Source organism: Scomber japonicus, chromosome 15 (genome assembly GCF_027409825.1).
Source record: "Scomber japonicus isolate fScoJap1 chromosome 15, fScoJap1.pri, whole genome shotgun sequence".
Classification (NCBI taxonomy): Eukaryota; Metazoa; Chordata; class Actinopteri; order Scombriformes; family Scombridae; genus Scomber; species Scomber japonicus.
In genome coordinates, this window is record NC_070592.1 from 8,628,928 (window position 1) to 8,650,453 (window position 21,526).

At 41.3% G+C, this 21,526-nt stretch overlaps 1 protein-coding gene across 2 annotated transcripts in view; it reads left to right on the forward strand.

Moving 5' to 3' along the window:
• Positions 1–21,526, forward strand: part of rbms3 (RNA binding motif, single stranded interacting protein) — a 195,390-nt gene that overhangs the window by 44,275 nt on the left and 129,589 nt on the right. For both annotated transcript variants that reach the window (XM_053334307.1, XM_053334308.1), the window contains exon 3: positions 10,266–10,324. In XM_053334307.1, coding sequence (XP_053190282.1) covers positions 10,266–10,324 — 59 coding nt within the window. The remainder of the gene's footprint in view (positions 1–10,265; positions 10,325–21,526) is intronic.

Genomic DNA, 21,526 nt, shown 5'->3' on the forward strand with positions numbered 1-21,526 from the left:
CAGCAGCGTCACATTATCCCTAATGACTCTCCAAGGTCCAATGTTGACACTAGCTGCCTGGCTATCAGAGCCAGCCTGTCCTATGGCTGTGTTTCAAAAAACTGTCAGGGGGTGGAAGTGTGAGCAAAGACACTCCAGTCCAGTCTCAAAGTCCCAAATTTCCCATCACCCCTAAAGCACAGAGGATAAATCGGCCCATATTATGGATTTTCTTTCGTATTTTTTTGCTTACCGCAGATATATTGGCATTGATGTATATATGCCCGTATTGTAAAATGTGTTTATTGTCTGTAATATAAGCTTTCTCACACACACTACTCACACATTTGTATATTTGATAGTTGTATAGTTTTGCTTTATTTATTTGTAGTTGTTAATGTTGATTCAACTTAGCATGAAATTCTATTATTGATCTTGTGTTGAAACAGTGGCTAGACTTTATCTGCTTAACTCAAGGCCCACGCTACAGCTTTTTCCAGAGCTTTCAACTGTATCTCCTGGTTTATGATAATTGCATCCATGGAAACGGAGCAAAATCCATGATGAAATGTGGGATCGAAAAATCTAGAAAACGCTTAAAAAATAGACTTGTCAAGATACTAATTCAGTTTCCAATGATGTTAAATCCCCAATAAAAAGCCTTAAAAATCCAGTGTTGGCCATATTCTCCTTTTTCTATCTGAATCTTAGTCATTATCTTTATCTCCAACTTTTTTAAACCTACGTACATAGTACACTAATCTAACAGCAGGGTCAGGATTTGCGTCACTCAAGACATGAGGAGATAGTGGTTCTTCACCTCTGAAAAGTAGCTAGAAAACCACAGGAATTTCCAAACTAAACTACTCCTACAGCTACAGCTACATGCTGAGCAGAAGCATCTGTCATTCCTGGAACCAGAACCATCCCCACTTTTTCTATGTGTGAATGGCTCTCTCTCTTTTCTCACCAGCCCCCCCTCTTTCCGTTGCACACTCCACTTCTCTCTCTTTCTTTTCTCACTGTTGCACTCTCTCGCCATGTTTCTTTTTTTTCCCTTACTCTCTCTCTCTCTCTCTCTTCTGCTCTCTTACATCTCTTCATGATGTTAATCTCTCCACTTTTCTGCTACAGCAGAAGTGACATAGTCATTTCACTGGCCGGGCCAAAGTAACTAAAACGCAACGCCTCTTTCCTCCCCAAACATCGATTTAGAGCAAGGGCGAGCAGAGAAGCTGATTTGGCCTTAGGCTTATTTTTTGAATTATTTATAACCCCATTATTGTATACATGACACGTAGACAGTTTGCCTATTTAGAGGCTGGAAAGAGCCTCTTTTTTTAACGTTTGCACTGAAGTTGACTCTGTTACCAGTGAAGGTTTTAATAATAAAGCATCTTTAGTTTATCACATTCTTATTAAGTTTTAGTTTGGACTTAAATACACACAGTCTTTCAAGTTTTCTGAGTACTTAGCTGCATTTCACCGTAGCTTGCCTCCAGGAACTAATAGCATACCAATTACCATAGCAACTGATCCATTTGCCATTGTAACATGCTGGTCTGTGCAACAGTTCTGTTCCCACCCTCCCATCCCCTCCTCAACTGTAGTTAGCATTTTATCTGACTCCAGCCGTACGCAGCCGAGGACAGTTTTTAAGCTCCCACAGACGCCGCAGCAGAATCTCTGCTACAGAAAGACTGATTGACGTGAGGGACAAAACCTGAGATCTCTGGACTCTCCGGCTTTATCCCTCCATCCCCTTCCTACATCCTCTCTTCTCATTTCTCCACATTTCCGTCTACTGACGTTCCCTTTCATCTGAAGTGGTATCTAGAAAACAGAGGCAGCACCAGCACCGATGAGATGTGTTCATTTGTGCGTGTCAGACAGCAGTGCATGGCATGTGGGTTTGACAGCTTGGACACTTCCAAACAAACAGCGGCTATTCTGCAAGGCTGGCTCTGAAGAAGACCAGAGTGTGTGTGTGCGTGAGAAGGAGAGAGATGGTAACTAGCTTCACTCAGAACATGCCTTTTTGGGGATTTTTTTTTTATGCACGCATTCAGTAAACATACACTCTACCAGTGTGTGATTCGCTTTCTCAGGCTCAGTTTGAAGCTCTTCTTGAGCTTTGTGTCTCTGTAGCAAACATATTTCCTAAATTCAACAGCTTTTTTTTGTTTGTTTTTTCTTACATGTGCATCCTGTAAAAAATCAAATAAAATCACTACCCCTGGATATGCTTAGTCTGCTGGTTAGAGAGAGGGGTGACAGGGTTATTCAAAGAATTCACAAAAATCCACATGTTCTTCAGGACAAAGCGCCTACTTGGATTCTCTGAAGGTCACCATCAAAGAGAATAGAGATTTAGATAAGAAGATCAATATGAATCCCATATTTGTTAAATATGAAACTATAACAGCGACAGTCAGGAGCTGGTTAGTGGGAAAACAGGGGGAATACCTACCCTGGCTCTTCCCAAATATAACAAAAAAATAAATCCTGGAATCATGTCATCCCTGTGAGGGTTGCCAGTCAACCAGCTGAAACTCAAGGAAGTCATTGCTCCGAGCCAGGAAATAGTCAGGAACACAACCTTCCATAAAACTGCAACTTTATTTTTACACCCCAGTTGTTGTACAGATTAAGAAACATCTTGAATTAAACAAGACATAACTTGTTTGAGAGCAGCTGTTTCTGGAATGTGTTCAGGCTTTATTACCAGAGTGTTCAACATTATTGTGTGATTGGTTGTGTTTTACAACATGTTTGTATGTATGTCCTTCGGGTATCTTGAGAACAGTTCAGCCGATCTTCTTCACACTTGGCGGGTATATTACCGAGCATCCAAGGACGTGCAGTGTTTAGTGCAAGCTCATTATAGCCAATAAATCATTGAGAATTATCCAATTTTGACAGAACATTTCTATTTAAACCGGAGAAGCTTTCCTAGACTTTAAGGCTCTGGTTCAGAGGTTCAAAATTTTGATCTATACCCGTTATTTTAGGATAGACGCCTTTTTTCAAAAACTCTCTGTTACATATTTTATTTTAACATGCAGCCTTATTTTACTTGTATAAAGATATCCTGTTAAATTGCCCAATGTGATGCTAGAAATCTCTGTTTACATGATGTTAAGGATGTTGGTTGGTGGTCTTGAACAGTGCTCTCCTGCTGTTTATGCAACTTTTTACCAAATACTTTTGAGTTTGAGTATCCGCATTAACTTGTGTTATTCTGACTTATTGTATCATCACACTTTACAAAAAACTGTTAATTTCCTGTAAGTTTCCTTAATTTTGCAGTCTGAAAATCTGATAAAGGAGGCGTAATAAATGAAATCCATTCATCTTGAAATGTCTAATTTTTGGCAAAAATTTTGAGTGTTATATGGATTTAATAAAATTAATGGGTAGGTAATTGATTATGCGTGATAAATGTACAAAGCAAGATATAAATGAGCCTTCAAAGTTACACAAATGAAACAACGTACGCAGGTTGGTCTCGTCTCATCCGAAGTGACAGGCTAAATACTGGGAGCAATTTAACTCATGGAAACTGTATAGCAGTCTGAATTTTAAAACTTTAATTTATTGAAAACCCTTTAATGCGAGGATGAATAGCTTTAAATTTTACTCTCTGACAATGAATCCTTAACACATGCTAAAACTTTTAAATCACCTTCTCTTCTTTTATAAATTGCCTGACTGGTGCCTGGTCGCTCTGTTGCAGCTTGCAGCTATAAAACAGCTTTGCGTAGGAATCTTTGAATACTTCTTATCAACTTGTCATCCATTCACACTTGCCAGGTGAAAAGAATGATAATAAAAAGGAATTGCATCAGTAAGGAAATGAGGAAAAATTGAAATCCGAATAGTTGATGACAGCTAATGAGCACAGAGAGTTTGACCGTGGCCAACTTCAACAGACAGATGTGATGATGACACATTTGCCAAGACACTACGGTCTCACATATCTGTAGGAAATGAATAAACTTCAAGCTGCATGTTTGAGTACAGTATGTTGTTTCTATCTACCACATTCTTTTATTTCATGCTATAATATAATGCCAAAATTTCCTAGAAGTTCCTCAGTGTTGCCAATTTTGCTTTTTGCCCCAAAGGATGTGACATTTGCTGAAGTAGAAGAAATAAGAAAAGAAAGAACTACCACTTAAAGCCAGATTACCTTTCTGTTCTAACATGCTTCTCACATTTAGAGCCATTAAGGTTCGAAAGTAAACATTTGCCAGTTGCCAAAGTAAACCCGCCAACAAAACACGGGGGAATCCCAGCACCTAAAAAAACCTGATGAAATTCTGCCAAGGAAAAGATAGAGTACTAATGCCAAGAGGGAATTATCCAATTTGTTGAAGGGTTTTGATTTATTGCTACTCATCCTTGCCAACACAGTGTTTTTATATTTATACTGTAATGCTAATATTTAGCTTCATCTAGACACCATTCCTCCATTAGTATATTGGTAAAGTATTGTAAATGATGAAATATGTATATCCATTAATTAGAATAACCAACCCAGACAACCTAGAGTGTTGAAAGTCAACTTTGGTGTCACTTTGCTAAAATAAGTCATAGTCTCTGTTCTGGGATACAGATAAAGACCATAACCACCAAATTGACAGCTGAGAGAGGTCAGGAGCAGAAGTTAGGGATATCAACTCAGTGGTGGTGGGCTGAGCAGCTGCTCCGCTCCCTGCCAGGTGTCCATCAGGATAGTTTTTTGTCCTCCTCTGTTTATTTCGCTCTTTACGTCACCGCATCCAGCTGTCTTCCTCTTTGTACACAAAACATGACTTTCATCAGCGTTCTCCTTATTTTACCCATTGCTAAAAAAAAGATGCTGTTCAAGTTTCTCTTTTTGCTTTGTCCTTTCCACTTCCTACTGTCATCTTGCCAAGTAATGTTTTTTACAGCACAAACAGTTTATCAAACAGCTGGCCTCTGATCATAAAAGACAACTTTCAGTTTTAACTACCCAAAAAAGAAAATACATTTCAAATTCTGGATCAGAACATATGCCACAAAAAGAGTTTTGAAGTCTGAAAAGTTGTTTTGTAGACAGTTTTAGTGAAATGCATTCAGTAACATCAGTGAGATATGGAGAAATCTGAAATATAACAGCCCTAGGTCCCTGACATTGTCAGTTCAGCGTGTCATTCGCACTCAGAGTGCAAAGCATCAGAAATAGAAAATACATTGATGCTTAAGTATAGCGAGATCAGATTTTTGGTAGTCGCATAGCAACTGCAGCAGCAACAACATTTCACAAAAGCATCTGTTTAATATTTCTATTTCAAAAGATGCCCAATGGACAGGAGACCTAACCTCTGTTTGAGCCACGTAGATGTGTGAGCTGTGGGACACGTTAGCTGCTGTAAAACAGGGGACGACAGTCAAGGGCAGCTGCCACATAGTGCATTTATACAGCTAGATGATCCCTACTGATTCACTCTGACAAGTCACGCATGCACATGTTCATTTATATATAGGACATATGCACACAAATGTACGTTCTCTCTTTATTTTTTTATATACATTTTTTTTTCTCGCTCACTTTTGGGCATGAATGCCTGTGTGTGTTTGTGTGTGTGTGTGTGTGTGTGTGTGTGTGTGCTGTTTGCTTGAGATTTTCCATTTTTATCTGTCATCCTCTTTATATTTGGTTCCTTCTCGCATCCTGCTTCTCCTTTTTATCTTTGATATAAAAGTATAAAGAAGTCATGTTTCTTTTCCCTGGTTTTTTTTTCTTCCTGCTCTGTCCTCTCTCTGCCTGCCACAGTGACACCTGTCTCTTGCAGTCGCATCAAAGACTTAACAAAATGAAACACATCGTATAATTTTTTTAGTTTATCTCCAGTGTTACTAGAAAAAAAAAGAAGCCTTCTCCCTTCTGGCTTGTAAATATTAGTTCAAATCTAAAAACATGAAAACACAGGCTATTTCCTGTGATGTCATGATGTTCATCTTGCAGCTGTTTCTCACATTAAAATTGGCCAACAGACTCAGTTTCCTGAATCATTTTTTCCTGAATCACTACTGCTGTCTAAAACAACTGGACTTTACTAGAGATTGCCTCAGCCAGCAAACTTAACAATGGACAAGCGTATCAGCTGACGAAACAGTGATAAGAAATTGGCGTAAAGGTTGTCACTAGCTGAACTAATTGGTCAAAATAAAAGTATAATGCTGCTCTGTGCTACTTACAAGTACACTGATATAATCATTACACTTTATAAAAATAAAATATTTCTTGAGTTTATGAAATCCAGTCTGGGTAATTTGCTGTACGGCGTAAATCTGGATGATGATGGGTGTCTGCTGCTGCTGCTCCTACACAGCTGCACCTTTTCTTTTTCAGATACACTATGTACTCTGCTAATTGTTTTGTGTAAAGGCCTAAAAGAGTTGATAAATCGAAGTTGAATTGCTCATTATAGTGTGCCTTTTTGCACCTTGTCATATACCCCTGCACAGGTGCTCTAAAGATGTTGAATAGGCCTCTTTCAACCTCTAAGAGACGCAAAGATTTTAGTTGAGCTTCTTTCTTGTGTTATTCATTTTCTTCACCCCTTCTCTCCTTTTCTACTATTTAATGTTTAAATACTTCCTAAAAGATGGCTTGGAGACTGTCTGGTCACCTATGTTTGGTAACCGGTCAGGGTTTGAGAGTTTTTGAGCAAAGGTCTTGAGATGATTTAACTGAAACATTAGCTTTAATTCATGCGTACTTATGCAGATATTATACTTCATCAAAGAGAAGGAATCAGTTTTCTGAAATGGTAGATATCTGTTACATTCAGGTCTGTATCTGCAGCCACAGATGGATAGTCACACGTAGGTACACGCACACATTCATCACACATTTACACTAAGAGCTTTAGAGAGTACAGATGTCAGTGAGTGGTCTTAGATCGTGATTCAAGTTTCATCTACCTACTGTCTAAAGCATTACACACACCCTGTTGTGTAATGGCACACTAACTCACAGACCTTTACAGAGTGTGTCTAAAGGCTGAGGGCGAGATCTGAGCACAACACTTGGGTGGTCCGTCCATCCGTTCCAGCACTGGCCTTTTCTGTGTACCAGCAACACCACAGTGACGTGCTGTGGTTCTGGCCAGCTCTCCCTCTGCCCACGTACAGCAAAGAGCCACTTCACTTTCCCAGCTCCGATGACGGAAATGGAATACGCCTGGATCGTTTCATCCAGCAAAGAGAGCGAGGAAAGAAAGAAATACAGCGCTGGGATGTCACTGCACTATGCATGCTGCTGCCCTCTTAAAAACGTAGAAGCTTTCGGCTCAGCTTCAATTTTTATCGCATTTTCAGTGCTCAGACAGCTGTCAAATGAATGACATGTTTTACATCCACCACAATTTGTACATTTTTTCGTCAGCTTAAAATAGCTCATAAAGCCTCTATTTTTTATAGGCGGTTTCATTTCTAGCGTCTTCTTTTCTCAGGGTTGATCCGATATTGCATCAGAATGATTGCCATGGGTTTCCTATTAGGAGGGGGAAAGAGGAGAAGGAGAGAGAGAGAGAGAGAGAGAGAGAGACAAAAGGAGAGAAATGAAGGATACAGTACAGGAAGGGGAAATGGAGAGGGAGGGTAGAGAGACATTAAGAGAGAGAAAGAGAGAGAGAGAGCAAGCAGGGGAGAGGAGAAGATTTGTGAGGAGGGGGGGAGGGCCGAGGGCCAGCGGAGTCAGAGATAAGAGGCTGCGAGAGTGATTGAAATAGGATTAGTGGAGACAGGCTCTGCATCCCGGCCACAGCATCACAGTGTTAAACCTGCGCTTCACAGGGACTGCCTCTGTCACATCAAAGCCTCCCCAGGCCTGCCTGGCAGAGAGGCGAAGGAGCCGCCAGCAGGGTCGTCCACAGCCACACACACACACACACACACACACACACACACACACACACACACACACACACACACACACACACACACACACACCACATACATGAACATGCTGATCACATTCTCCATCCGTCTCCAATATGTCTCCATTATGTGCACGAAGCTGGCTCCTTCCACCTTGCCTTTTCATCTCGCTGCAGTGTCTTTGTGGTGTGCATTTGGACCGCGGATAGGATGCATTGATGAGCCATCTTTAACATTTAATGAGGCAAGCAGTGATGAGTTGGCATTCGAAAGCTACTGTCTTCTGCTTCCCCAGAGTCCAAACAAAGTTTTAATGAGAACTTTTTCCCCAATTTGTGCCAAAAGCACTGAGCTTTTTAACTGTTTCCCAGACTGAAAGCATACAAATATTTTTCACACGAGTACTGAAGCGGGGCATATACACCTGCGTTAAAATTAAGGAATAAATGAACAAACACACACTTGCACAATAACCTTCAGTGACTGCTTCTGTTCACAGGCTTGCATGTACTGTAGAGCTTGGCAAATCAATAGAATCAATGTTGTGAAATGACATTCAGTTTGAATTATAGTTAAGTAATATCATTTTCTGAGCTTACATGAGGCCCATTTATTCATAAAGAACCAACAGTAATTATTTCACCCAGTGCTAATTTCCATCTGGTTATTTTTAAGTTTTTTCAACTACAATTTTGAGGAAATGACTCAAATTACAATAAATATCTCTATCTTGATTTAAAATGACTTTACCTTGTACTTTTCTCTTCAGTTTGCATCTCGACAAACACTGAAAGACTGCAGTGGCAAACCCAGCTCTGCATGTTCTCTAATCAAATGAACAATCACTGTTCCATGTTCATCTTGTGTACTTATGCTTGAGTGTGTCTCACTGTGATCAAACATTGCACGTTAGTACTGTTCTGTTGCAGTGGATTATGGTTCCCTATAGCTAAAATGGCCTGTTTATCTGCTGAGGAGAGACAATCCACTGATTGGTGAGTGTTGTCTCTGTGTGTGCATATTTGTATGTGTATGTGTACTCATGCGGTATCTGTGTTTTTGTGTGTGTGTGTGTGTGTGTGTGTGTGTGTGTGTGAGCTGGTAGTTTTCCTCTTGGAGCTCATCAGTTCATATCCACCACCCACCCCACCGCAGCATGCAGTAAATAGAGTCTCCGCCACTCGTTGAGAAATGGCACAATTATCCCCTGCTGGTGAAATATGGGCCGGGATGCACCACTGCTTCTTCCCTACAGAATGTGTGTGTGCGTACGTGTGTGTGTGTGTATGTGTGTGCGTGCCAAACATACAGAATGTGGTAGTCTTTCCTCTGCTTACTCACGGTGATGTGCATTAAACACAAAGGGAATTGTTCTCACTTACACACATCATATAAACAAGGGTAATTTTACAAGCAAAGCTACATTTACACCCATGCTCTCACACACACACACACACACACACACATACACACACACACACACACACACACATACTGTACTTACAGAAACCTCTCACCTGCCAAACAATGCAGCATGTTGCAGTTCTAGCTGAGACAAGCAGATAAACGAACTCACTGTCAGTCAGTCACAGAGGTCAGTCTTCCAATTCTGAAAAATCCTTAGCAACCCACTTTGCATACAGAAATGTGGAATAAAGAACTATTATATCTTCATTTTATCAGTTTTTGCAGTTTTCATCTCTTGTTAATTTAGTCTTTTGTATTTCCATAGAGATAAATACTGCATCTTTCCCAACTTGCTGCCTGATATGAATAGGTTATATCACAAATGCTTGCTTTTGTTTTATGTAGAAAAATTGCCAAAATGCCTGGAAGCAATCATAATGTAATCACTTTTTTTCAGTTTGCAAATAAATAGTAAAAAGTTTTTGGGGGTTATCATAAATATTGCCGCGGTTCAACCTGAATATTCAGTTAGGAAATAATTTAGTATTGTTATTGGGTTATCTGACTGGTTGAAAGACTATTTTGTTAATGATGTAGTTTTCAGTTTTCTCAAAAATTTCTATGCTATACTTTTTACTCCTATAACTACTTATCCTCTGTAACTGCTCACTGTGCTTGTGTGCTTTTAGACCTTTTAAAAATGTTCAGTGACTCGCTCAAATGTCAGAGGGCTGCACATTCATTTGAAGTCAGCCATACACATAATGTTATTAACCTCAAGTGATTTCTCTTTCCAATGGCTTTTGACATTTGTGCTACTTTGCAAATTGCTAGTTGCAACTAAATGGCACAGAGTATGGAAAATAAGACATCTACTTTAACCACTGGATGGCAATCAGGGTGAACTGCCCCACCGGTCAAAGAATCAGACATGCTTACATTTCTTGTTTCTCTTGTCTTTACAGGTATGGAAAAATAGTGTCAACCAAGGCCATTCTGGATAAGAACACCAACCAGTGCAAAGGTAAGCTTGTCTGTCTTGTACACCCACCCTGTTTTAGTGTGCCAGCTATCACTCTTTAGACTGTGTCTTGTCACAGGAACAGCAATCCAAGCCCCAGCGTAAATTTAGACATCAGTCGAGGAAGCCTTGCGCCGTAAATCAGTCGCAGGAAGGCTTTGGGTAAACAACCTGCTCTTGGATGGCGCTGCCCTGCTTTGAGGTTAAGCAGGCGAGCAGTCGCTGTCTCAGTCCCTCCCTATCGCCTCTTCGATTTCCTGTTTTCTTATATGAAAGACAATCTTTTTTTCGAAAGTGTGTTTCTGTAAATGGTCCATTAGCAAGCTGCACAGTAAATGGTGCACACATGCAGCAACGACATTAGTGGCTCATTTGAAATTGTTTCTGGAGCACACACTCTACACACATTTACATGCATGAACATACACGTGCACTGGACCAATTAGAGAGCTAACAAGCTAGCTGGGATTAGATAAACTTTAATTACTATCATTGTCACACTTGTGTTCTCCGGGTTTTCACTTTGCTTCAGCCACCTGCCTCGCATTGGCTGTAAATACATTTCACTTTGTTTTTTCTTTTGTGTACATTTAGTTGGTAATGATCAAGAGCAGCTTAGCCTCGAATGCAAAAAAAAATAAATGAATAAAAAAAAAGAGTCAAAGACGGAGAGCGAGGCAGAGACGAGAGCGATAGAGAGATGAGGGGGGAAAAAAAGATTAGTGTGCTACTTGCCCCGAGGTGTCTGGCAGCACTGTTTAAGAGCTATTGAAGTTCCATCAATACTTTTAATTGCTTTTTGTGGTTTCCCGGGCTCTGAAGTGTGGCCTTTCAAGGTGAAGCTGCCTTCTTAACCCTGCTCCACACCTGAGTTTATCCTGCCAGGCATGCTCTGGGTCAAAATGTTGAGGAAAAAGAACCTCTGCCTTTTAGAGGATAGAAAAGAAGGCTGATTATCTTGACAGTCTATTTTTTGTGAGTCCTGCGGGCTATTAAAGACAAGACTGGATGCATGTTAGTAGGAAGGATCTATCTGTAGGTCACAGGACATAGCACAGGGTGGATTAAAGAGGAGAAAGGTAAGAGGGGAGGTAAGGTGGATTGAGACTGGGAAAAAAGAGAAAAAAGTAACAGCAGAAGTGAAATTCTTTCATGTCCTTGTGATTGAGTTTGATCACAGGTTATCCTTCTCTCTGTGTCCAGCTGACCTGAGTTATGCACAACACAAAAAATCTGCTCTGCTTAGCACTGTGTTGTGTGGGAGACCATGTTTCCCATAAGTCACCCTCCTGGAATGCAGAACTGCTGAGATGCCAAAAGGCAAATATAAGCAGACGTATTTTATTTTATGAGTGGAAAGGATGGTCCTGCTCTGCACCCAGCGAGAGAGAGGAGAGGGGTGGACAGAGGTGATGTGTGTAGAGAAAAAAAGATTGTGAGGGAAAAAGGTCTGAGTAACCTTGAAAAGAAAATGACAGTGTTTGAAAGACAAATTGAGAAGAAGAGAAACTTACACAAAAATATAATTTCTGCTGCGAAAGAAACCTCAACTCCCCCCCCATACACAGTATCCGTCAGTGTCTCATGAAAGGTGAAGCAGGTATCAAAGCATAAACGAGCCAAGCAGGTGTATCGAAGCCTGATGGACTGGCGTTCGTCTCAGTTCACAGTAACAAAGCAAAAGCGGCACATCGGCCTGATCTAGTCACGCGCTGTTTCCATTCATCTGACCCCGTGACCCTGACACTTGTTTAAATGTCAGAGCGGCGGCTTATCACCGTCGTGCCATCGTCACACACAGAGCATCCCTCTCCACCTTCTCCTCTCCTTCTCCACCTCCTCTCCTCCCCCTTGTGTTATTTGTGTTTAGTTCAGCTCAGTGAGCACACTGCCAAAACAATATGAGAAAAATGAGATAGAGAAGAGGTCAGTACCAGTCATCTCTGAGAGAGCTAGCGGGACCGAAAGATCGACAATCAGAGGAAAGCATCTCATCCTCACTTACTAACTCTACTCTGCTTTTTTTCTCCTTCCCTTCATTTTATTAATGATTCACTTTTAGATTTTGCTTGATTTTATATATATCGTACCGTTCCTTCCAAAACATATTCAACTGTTTTAATATTATTATGTAATTATAGTTTGTATTCGACCATTAAGGTATATTAAAATAATTTTTAACTTTCCTGTCTCATATTATTATAAACCATTGTTCAGTGTTTTGGCATCTGATAAGCCTTGAGTTTGATTGTTCATGATTATAAATCGGCAAAATTTTAATCCATGATTTGCAGCATTGTAATCAGATGAATTACTTTAAAAATCTAAATCTAAAATCTAAAATACTAGCTAAGAAGATTTTAGACTAACCGTGAGAAATCCACAGATTCAAATGTAAATGACTTCATCACACACAGGCTTGTAGATTTTCTGTTTTTCTTTTTCCAAAGTTGAAGTTGATTGTTGAAGCAGCTGACCGTTAGATCTTGGCCAGAACTGGTCTCTAGACTATACGAACACAGTGAGTGTTGCTCCAGCGAAAATTTGCTGACTTTCAACATGTAGCAGAAAGCAAAAGCTGGAGAAAAGCAGTCAAAAGGTGAAATCCTATAGATATAGATTATTTTTGTTTTGTTTTGTTTTATGGGATAAATGCAGCTGCAGCTTGTTTACTTACAGCTACGTATACCTACAACCTGAATTTTAAAGTATAAAATGACCTTTTCATGCACCTGCACTATGTTAATATACTAGATGTAGAATGTCACTGTTCTTTAAGTTTCACACACATCTTGATGGCAGAAGTGTCTTTTCTTTAGTACTGATAAATCACATATGAGATTAATTGAAAGTGAGTAGGTGATAGGAAGACGGGTAGCTGAGGATATGTGAGATAAATAGTGAGTGTGGGAGTGGAACCTGCGTATTGTGGAAAAGAAGAAAAACAGCGATGCAGCTTTTTGTACTTACAGGTCAGATGTTGGGGAAATGAATTTACTGCGTATACACAGATAAACCAACAAAGGTGTGTAGCCCACACACACACATACATGTTTCCCTTCAAGCGTACATCTATCTATATTTTCCTTGCAAATAAGAGTGTGTATAAGTGCTATAAAGCCTTGTTTGAAGTAAAACTACACACCAAGACAATGTAATACACTTCTCCCACGCACTCAAACACCAAGGGCACACTCACACACACACACACACACACACACTCTCTCACACACACACACACACACAAAGACTAATCGTACCCCCGCACGCACTCCCCATCCATCTGCCTGAGGTGTGTTAGGCTCTTGCAGCAGCAGTGACCATGCAACAGATCTATCAATCCTCTACCTAACATCACAGCATGTGTGCCTGCCTGTCTGCCTGTTCTGGCAGCTCTCCTCCACCACCGCACCACGCAGGCCTTTCAATGAGCCTCTCTATCTTCCCAGCGCTGACTCACTCCCTCGCTCCCTACTTTACTCGATGACACACACATATATACAAGCTCCCAGGCACACACACACACATACACACTCGTACTCTTGCAAGGGTACATAACAGACGCATGCAGATAAATACACACACACACATGCTTTGGAGGTAGACCAGTTCAGAGAGAAATGGGAACAGGAAGTTGTGAAAGGGCTTTAGGGCTGTCAAGCGCTCTGGGTAAGAGGAGGCATTCAGCTCTTCATCTCTTTCTCTGGTTCTCATGCACCTCCGCACTATCACTCTGCTACTCCTTCCCCTCTTTGTCTCTGTTTTTCTCTCTCGCTCTCATACTCCATCTATATATCTGTCGCTGCACTTTCACATTTACTGTAGAAATACAGCAGAGATTTGGGGGTTTGCATCAGAGACATATTGGGGGATTGAGGATGGCAGAAAAGAGAGAGAAAAGGAATAGATTGTGAGATCCCAAAAACCGCTCATTTGCCATCCATGCCCACAAGGGCCTCTTAAAAGGCAGCGGCGGCATTTGAAATAAAGCAGGGCTGACCGAATGGAGACATTTTATTTTTCCTGCCAGAGCCCGGAGGCAGAGGAAATGACCTCAGCCCTTTAAAGGACCTCCGTTTCCTCCTCCGCCGCTGGGAGATAAGGCTGTGCCGAGATTCACCGGCCTGACTGGCGCTCTGCCGCGACGGCCCACCGCACTGAATTGTGGGAGATAGATGAGATGTGAAGATAGTCTCTTGTGACTGTGTGTTTGGCAGTTTGTTGTTGTTCATTTCTTTGCCCTGTAACTTGCCATCCATTTTATATGAGGATGCTAAAAACCCACAAGGGCATTACATAAACTCACATCTTAAAAGAATTACTGTCGCTTTGACTCTATTATGTGGGTGACTTGATGTAAAACTTCCTATTTTGTCTCAACAAATTTTGCAATGTTTTATTGCAAAGATTATAGCAATGTCTACATTTGCTTGAAAGAGATGTAATTGAAAAGATCTACATTTAAAGCAATACAGGATGTGTAGCATATAAATAAATACCCTTACATACTGTACCTAAAATGTGAACACACTAAACCTCATGCCTTTTGAGTACTGATTCAATCTTGGCTAGACGGGCTACATGTGCAGCCTCAGTACGGTGCTATTTAAAAGGTTGTCAGAAGCTTGACCATTAAAATCTAAAGCATCCCTTGCCCTTACCACAGAATCAGCCTAATGGAGAAATATAGGCAATGTTACATTCTATAAAAACAGATTTATTGCAGTATTGCATGACTGGAGTATTGCATGACTCCGAGCATAAGGGCTATTGATAAATGAGGTGACGCTCGCCAAAAAGGCCTGTTTTTCATTGTCATGTGTATCTGTGTATTTGGGGTGGGCTGGACAGGAGAGGGAGGGGTGGTGGGGTGGTGGGGGTGGTGGGGTGCATCCGTTATTGGTTTCTCATTAGAGGGCCGAGATATAAACATTTGTCTATGTTGTACACGGTGCCGGCTCAATTAAGGATTCTCTTTGCTGCCCCCTCTGCCCTTTGAAAGTGAATTATGTGCAGATGAGAATCTCGACTGAAGTGCAGCCAACAACGGACCTTTTCCAAATGCCTCTGCTCCCTCAAAGCCATTCCAGAAAGAGGCGAGATCGGCTGAAGGAGAGAGGGAGAGAGGGAGAGAGAGAGAGAGAGAGAGCTTGTGCCGTTTCCTGCTTGCATTGCGTATTAATGACTCTAATTAGCAATAGCTGAGGGATAATCACATTGATTTGGACAGATTCAGCATGCAGAACCTCAGTGGATAACACCCGCAGCCTTTGTTAGCACCCCCCCTATCACATACACACATGCACAAAAATCCTTTTTCTCTCCTCTGCGCCCCCCCCCCCCCCCCCCCCTCACCCCCTCCTCAGTCTCCATTCCACTAAGTTCCAAGTTGGCTGTTCACCAACTAGGCGTCTGATTGGCCAAGTTTGTCGTAAATAGAGGCAGCCGGGCCATCAGTGCCGCATTCCTTGAGCTTTGACCTTTTGTACCCCCTTCCACTTCCTGTGCTGTTTTTGCATGCATTGTGGTTGCCGTCTGCATGTGTGTGTGTATTTTTAATGCGTGTGAGCTCATGGCGAGGTGAGATTCAGCAGCCGCAGAATCACAGATCAAAATAGACTCAAGGTTTCCCATGAGTATCTTGGCATTCAGATCGAATTTTGGGGTATTTGTTCTTTTCTTAAGTGTTATTGTTGACTGTCTGTCATCTGGATTCAAACAAAGACAGAAAAGTCTGTAATAAATTTCAACAAAGTACAAACAGGATCTTGGGAATCAGCAGATTTTTGTCACCGCCGTGGCATTCTTCTTCAGACTTTAGCTTAATCCATTTCATTGTGCATCCCAGAGCACCCCTTCGTGTCTTGTTTGTTGACGAATGCCTCAAAGGGCACTGGTGGAAGGTGAGGGGGCGTACCTCCAGTCATCTCTTATCCTGGACCTAACCAGTGGATGGCGGGGGAACCACAATGAGCGATACAGCCTTCCACTGACCTGCCAAGGCCCTGGCCCCTGCACATCCCCTGACTAATGATCATACCCTTGATTAGTTAAGGAAGGCATAAATCATAACTGCAATGAAGAGGAAGGCTAGCTGAGGGCGGCCAGGCCGTTCCTCATGAATGACTAACAGATGCTACACAAAAGAAATAGGTTGCATAGTTGTTCAGAGGAATGGGACACTTTGTCTTTGTCCAGATTTTAATGTTTGTCTCTACCTGGAGATTTTCCCCCATGTTCCAGGAGCGCTTGATTTTCATTGATCCGGCTTTGTTCAAATATTTAGCCTGTCCTCTCATCTCACTGGTGGCGCTTTCAGGCCTTAGTACCTGACGTGATTACATTGCTTATTACGAACTGCTGCTCAAAAGCGGGATAACATGGTGAAGCGCAAGATGGGCACCCAGCATGAATGCTAAGATGAGTCAATTCCAGGTATAGGTGGCATGAAGAACGAGCAGGTATTTTAAGATACTTTATAGGCGAAGTGAAAGAGAAGCGTGAAAAAAGGCCTGCACCTGCTCTTTGTGAAGAAATGTGCTTGTACTGCTTGTGGCATTTTCACATCAACGGGTACCATAATGAGCAGCTATTCAAGGTTGTTTGACATTCTAACCTGAGTATATATGAAGGTGTTCATGTGCAAGTGTGGGAACACTTGAATTGCCATCGATATACAGTATTAACATGTGTACTTGTGTCTGTGCACTGCCATGCATGTCAATGCTGGCATTTACTGGTTTGTGTTTGCTTGTACACTTATAAGTGTTAGTGCTTAGGCCTGTAAGTGCCTTTGTGTGACTATACATGCAGTCTTGTCTATGTGATTCTGTGTGTGTGTTCTTTGAGATATCCGTGTGGGGGTTCTGTATAGCCACTCAGTTTTTTGCCACGGGGCTCATTTTAACAACCTCTTGACAAGTAATTAACACCCTTCAGGTCTCAAACCTTTCTCGAGGGCTCTTCACATGTTGCACCAAACACATCGGTGCTTTGCTATTAAGCTAGAAGGCTGATTGAGCTACCAGGGAGTTGGAGCAGTGATGCCATTTTTAGCTCTGAATATCTGCACAGTTTTTTTTTCTGCCTGTTTAAATCAGCAAATGGCAGAAATAAGGAGATATTCTTTGGATGCTTGACTACTTTATTTTTGAATGCCTCTTCATCTCTGTGAGCCATGTTAGACATTTAGATGGTAATCTCTTATCTCCAGTGAGCTCAGAGGTAATGCTGATGATGAAACCAGACTCCATTTGCCTTGATGCCAATTTAACACTACAGTTTGGATTGTAACATAACCGCATGCCTCTCCTCTAACTAACGCGCATAGTTTTAAATGCTGCCTCAACTGTCACGCTGAATTTAGAGCTGAAAATGTAGTAGAAGCCATATGGCGCTGTGCTATAGCTAATGAGTGTGAATAGTTATGAATTAATTAAGGAACAAAGAAAAGAGAGTAGAAAAGGAAGAACATGATGAAGAGTAAAATCAAGAAGAAAGGAATGCTGAGATAGGGAGAAATGATTATTGCAGCCCATATGTTCAAATACTTGAATATTTGACCTGTTAAAATGTCGCACTCACATTTCTTCCCTGCTTCAGCATTGCCAAAATAGCCTCAGGATAAAAATGTTTACAGTGTGGTTTGGCAGTCACTATAGAATTAGTTCCTCTGGAATGATAAAAAAAAGTATTCGCAGCATGAATGCTAAACACTTGCATCCACGAGTTTTGCAATATGCATCAATTCTGTTGGTGCAAGGCTGTGATACAGAACTAATCTATAATACTTGCACAGGTATTGGATGAGGAATTCTTTTTTCAACCTTCTGTTCAGTTTGTCTTCACCACAATGAGCTGCCAGTGGCCCCCTTGGCCCCTAGCCCTGGCAACCTGCCCTCTGCAGATTCCGACTGCAGCTCTCTGACAAGGACACTACACCTGCGAGAGAAGATGACAAGAAATACAATACAGCCAATAGGCTGGCTGCTTCAGCCTAAGATGAATGCCTTTGCTATAAATCCATGTTGCAGAGTTGATAAGTTAATTGCCTGTACTGCTATCTCCTTGCCAGTGTCTAATATAAAAGAGCCCTCTGTGAGAGTTATTTTACAACAAATGGGTATTGTCTCAAAGCGCAAGGCAGGCAGGATGGCGACAGTGGACAAGAAAATGAGGGATCTTTATTTTGAGTTGTTCTGAGAGTTGTAGCATGTGTCTGTGGGTGCATGGAGAAGATTTTAAACACCAGAAACCATTTGCTCGCATGTGTAAGCTAATTTTACAGCATCTGTCTGATGTGTTTCTACGGCTATCTGTGCCAGAAGAAGTCATGAATCTGGATCTGTTTTGTGTTTGCAGATGGAAACACAGTTGTTTCTTTTAAAGGTTGGCGGATATAGATGAAGCTATTTTCTTTTTTTAGAAAAAAGCAATGGGGAAGTGTTGCTTACTGTATGACTTGTCAGTCCTGTGTGGTGTTAGTGATTTGATGGCAGTAATGTGGTCAGAAGTCTGAAACCCAAAGCTAACATTTTAATACAGAACATTTAAAATTGTAGATGTTTCTCTGTGGGACGCTTTGACTGAAAGATACAGTGTATTTACGATCCTGCCCTGTTTATTCACATACCCACAAATGCACACACACAAACAAGAGCGTTGGAGATCTCACACACACAAGCTTTTGTACTCACACATTCACGCACACACTACCGCATGGTTTAGTGGAGGGAAGCCGCAAAATTTATCATCAGTCAGCCGCTGGTGGCGCAGGATAAATTGAGGAGGACAGAGGAATGCAATCCCAGTGAGGAGGCTCTCCTCTGGGTTTGGAGTTTGACCAAGGCGGTCTTGGCTTGGCCGCAGTTAGTCATGGATGCCATCTCACTATTTAAAACCCCTGTGCTCTCCCTCAGTGTTTGCACAGCTCACCACAACCTCCTAAAACCACCACCCACCCTCCCTGCAGGGCAGAAGGGCTGGTCAAACCCCCAGAATGAACTGAAAACATCTATAAATGTACAAGCTATAACTGATTTCAGCAACAACTTGATGTGGGTTGATTTCTCTGAATTGTGTCTTTTAGGACGTGTCACATACTGTACAATACCAGTCAAAAGTTTGGACACACCTTTCACATTTAGTTGAATGAGAAAATGTGATGTGAGACTTGCTGTGTCACTGTTACTAACATTTATTTTTTACAGATAACTGATTCATCATTGAGGATAGTAAATTTCAGAAAATAGTGAAAAATATGAATCACTATTGGGGACGTCTTTAAAACCCAAAGATATTCAATTCATAATTATATAAAAAGGAGGAAAGCAGCAAATCCTCAAAGGACATGTGTGGAACTTTTCTTAAATATATTACATAAATGATTAACTGATTCTGAAAATTGTTGTCGATTGATTATCTGTTGATTGACTAATTGATAAATGGACTAATTTTCACTCTATTAGATACGACTCATTTACTGATATACAAAGACAGGCATTTATACACACACACACGTATCAACAGTTTGGAGGCAGAGCGAGGTCAAAAGGATACAAATACTGTAGGACGGAGCGTGATGCGGCACTACGGCTGCACCATGAATCATAAGCGTCATATTACAGGCATTGTTATGCATATTTGTCCATGGAGTGGCCCCTCTATCTCTTCCATTAACCATAATTACTTGTATACATGCAAAGTATGCGAATTATTAACATATGTGTAACCACAATGATTAATCACCCATGTGCAACAGCAGTTTCAGAACTCTTCTTGATGACTCACAAGGACGTAAACAATTACACTGTTTGCCCCGTACACCATTGTAATGCTCCGTGACTTGTCGTTGATTCATTATTCATACTTAGGGCATTATTATTCCATTGTATGCGGTGCAAAATGGGATCATTAGCGCTGAATATGAGAATGTGAAAAATGGAAATATTGGGGAAAATGGTGGTGGGTATAGTGGGTAGGAAACCCCAAACAATCCAGACTATTAGCAGATAAAGAATGGTAATTTCCCCACAAGTAATTAGGATTAGCATAATTTGACAGTGAATGCATGAATGATGCATGGATGATTGATACCTCGATACACGCACTGTAATGAGTCCCTTATCTCTACTCTCCACTGAAGACTTTTGTGCGGCACGTAGCCTGAGGTGGCATCCACTGTAGTCCTAGACCTCCGCAGGGGGGCTATGTTAGGAAGCACCCTGCCTCATACACACACATACACACATTCATACAAGCACAGTCGCTGGGGTTATAGTAGTGTAGTAGCAGTTGTAGCATAGCACCATCTTGTAGTAACTGATTGAAGATGGTCCTTTTATCTTGACAGCTACCCTGTTAGAGCCAGACCAGGAAATATGATATGGCAGCTCATGTTCTCTTTATTCCTCTCACAGAGACTGTCTGTACATACCGTGTGTGTGTGTGTGTGTGTGTGTGTGTGTGTGTTTGTGTGTGTGTGTGTGTGTCATCCTGTCAATGTGCTTGCGTGGACATACAGCATGTGTGTTTGAGCAACTCTTATGTGTGCGTGTGCATATTAGTGTGCAGCTGCACAGCATTATCAGCAGCCATGCATGTAGCGAGTCACTTTGAGCTGCTTTTAAGTGACAGCTATCGATTGGATGTTTGTGTTGTTGCTGAAGCTTCAAAGCAACACCTTGCCCTCTGCATCCCACTTGAAGTAATAACTCTAGAGTGCCCGTACTGAATACAGTAACAGTACAGCATGTACTTGGCTTCAGAAAAGCATTCTTCTAGCGACATCTGCGTACATCTGTGCGTAGGTGTGTGTTTATATGTGTTTTAGTGTGTGGAAAGTGATGTCTTAAATTAAGTGTAGCAGTGTTTTGTGACCTTGCTGCTTCTTTGCAACTAAATCGACTTTTTCTTCAGTTTTCTTCTTCAGTGACTAACCAAAGATCAGTGTAACTTGCTGGAAATGCACACAGCACCAAAAATAAACCCCCGTAGCCTTGAAAGGTTTGTGCGCACTAACTACAGTACTTAAAACACGCTCTGGTACAGATGTATGAATATGAGATTGTGTCCACTCCATTATAATGGAGGTAAATGTAGTCATGCTTCCACTTAAGCCAAATCCTAAATCTAAAATCCTTAACATATATATAATCCATATATAGTATCTAAACCTCATTTTATACCATCTCTCTTTCAAAGTAA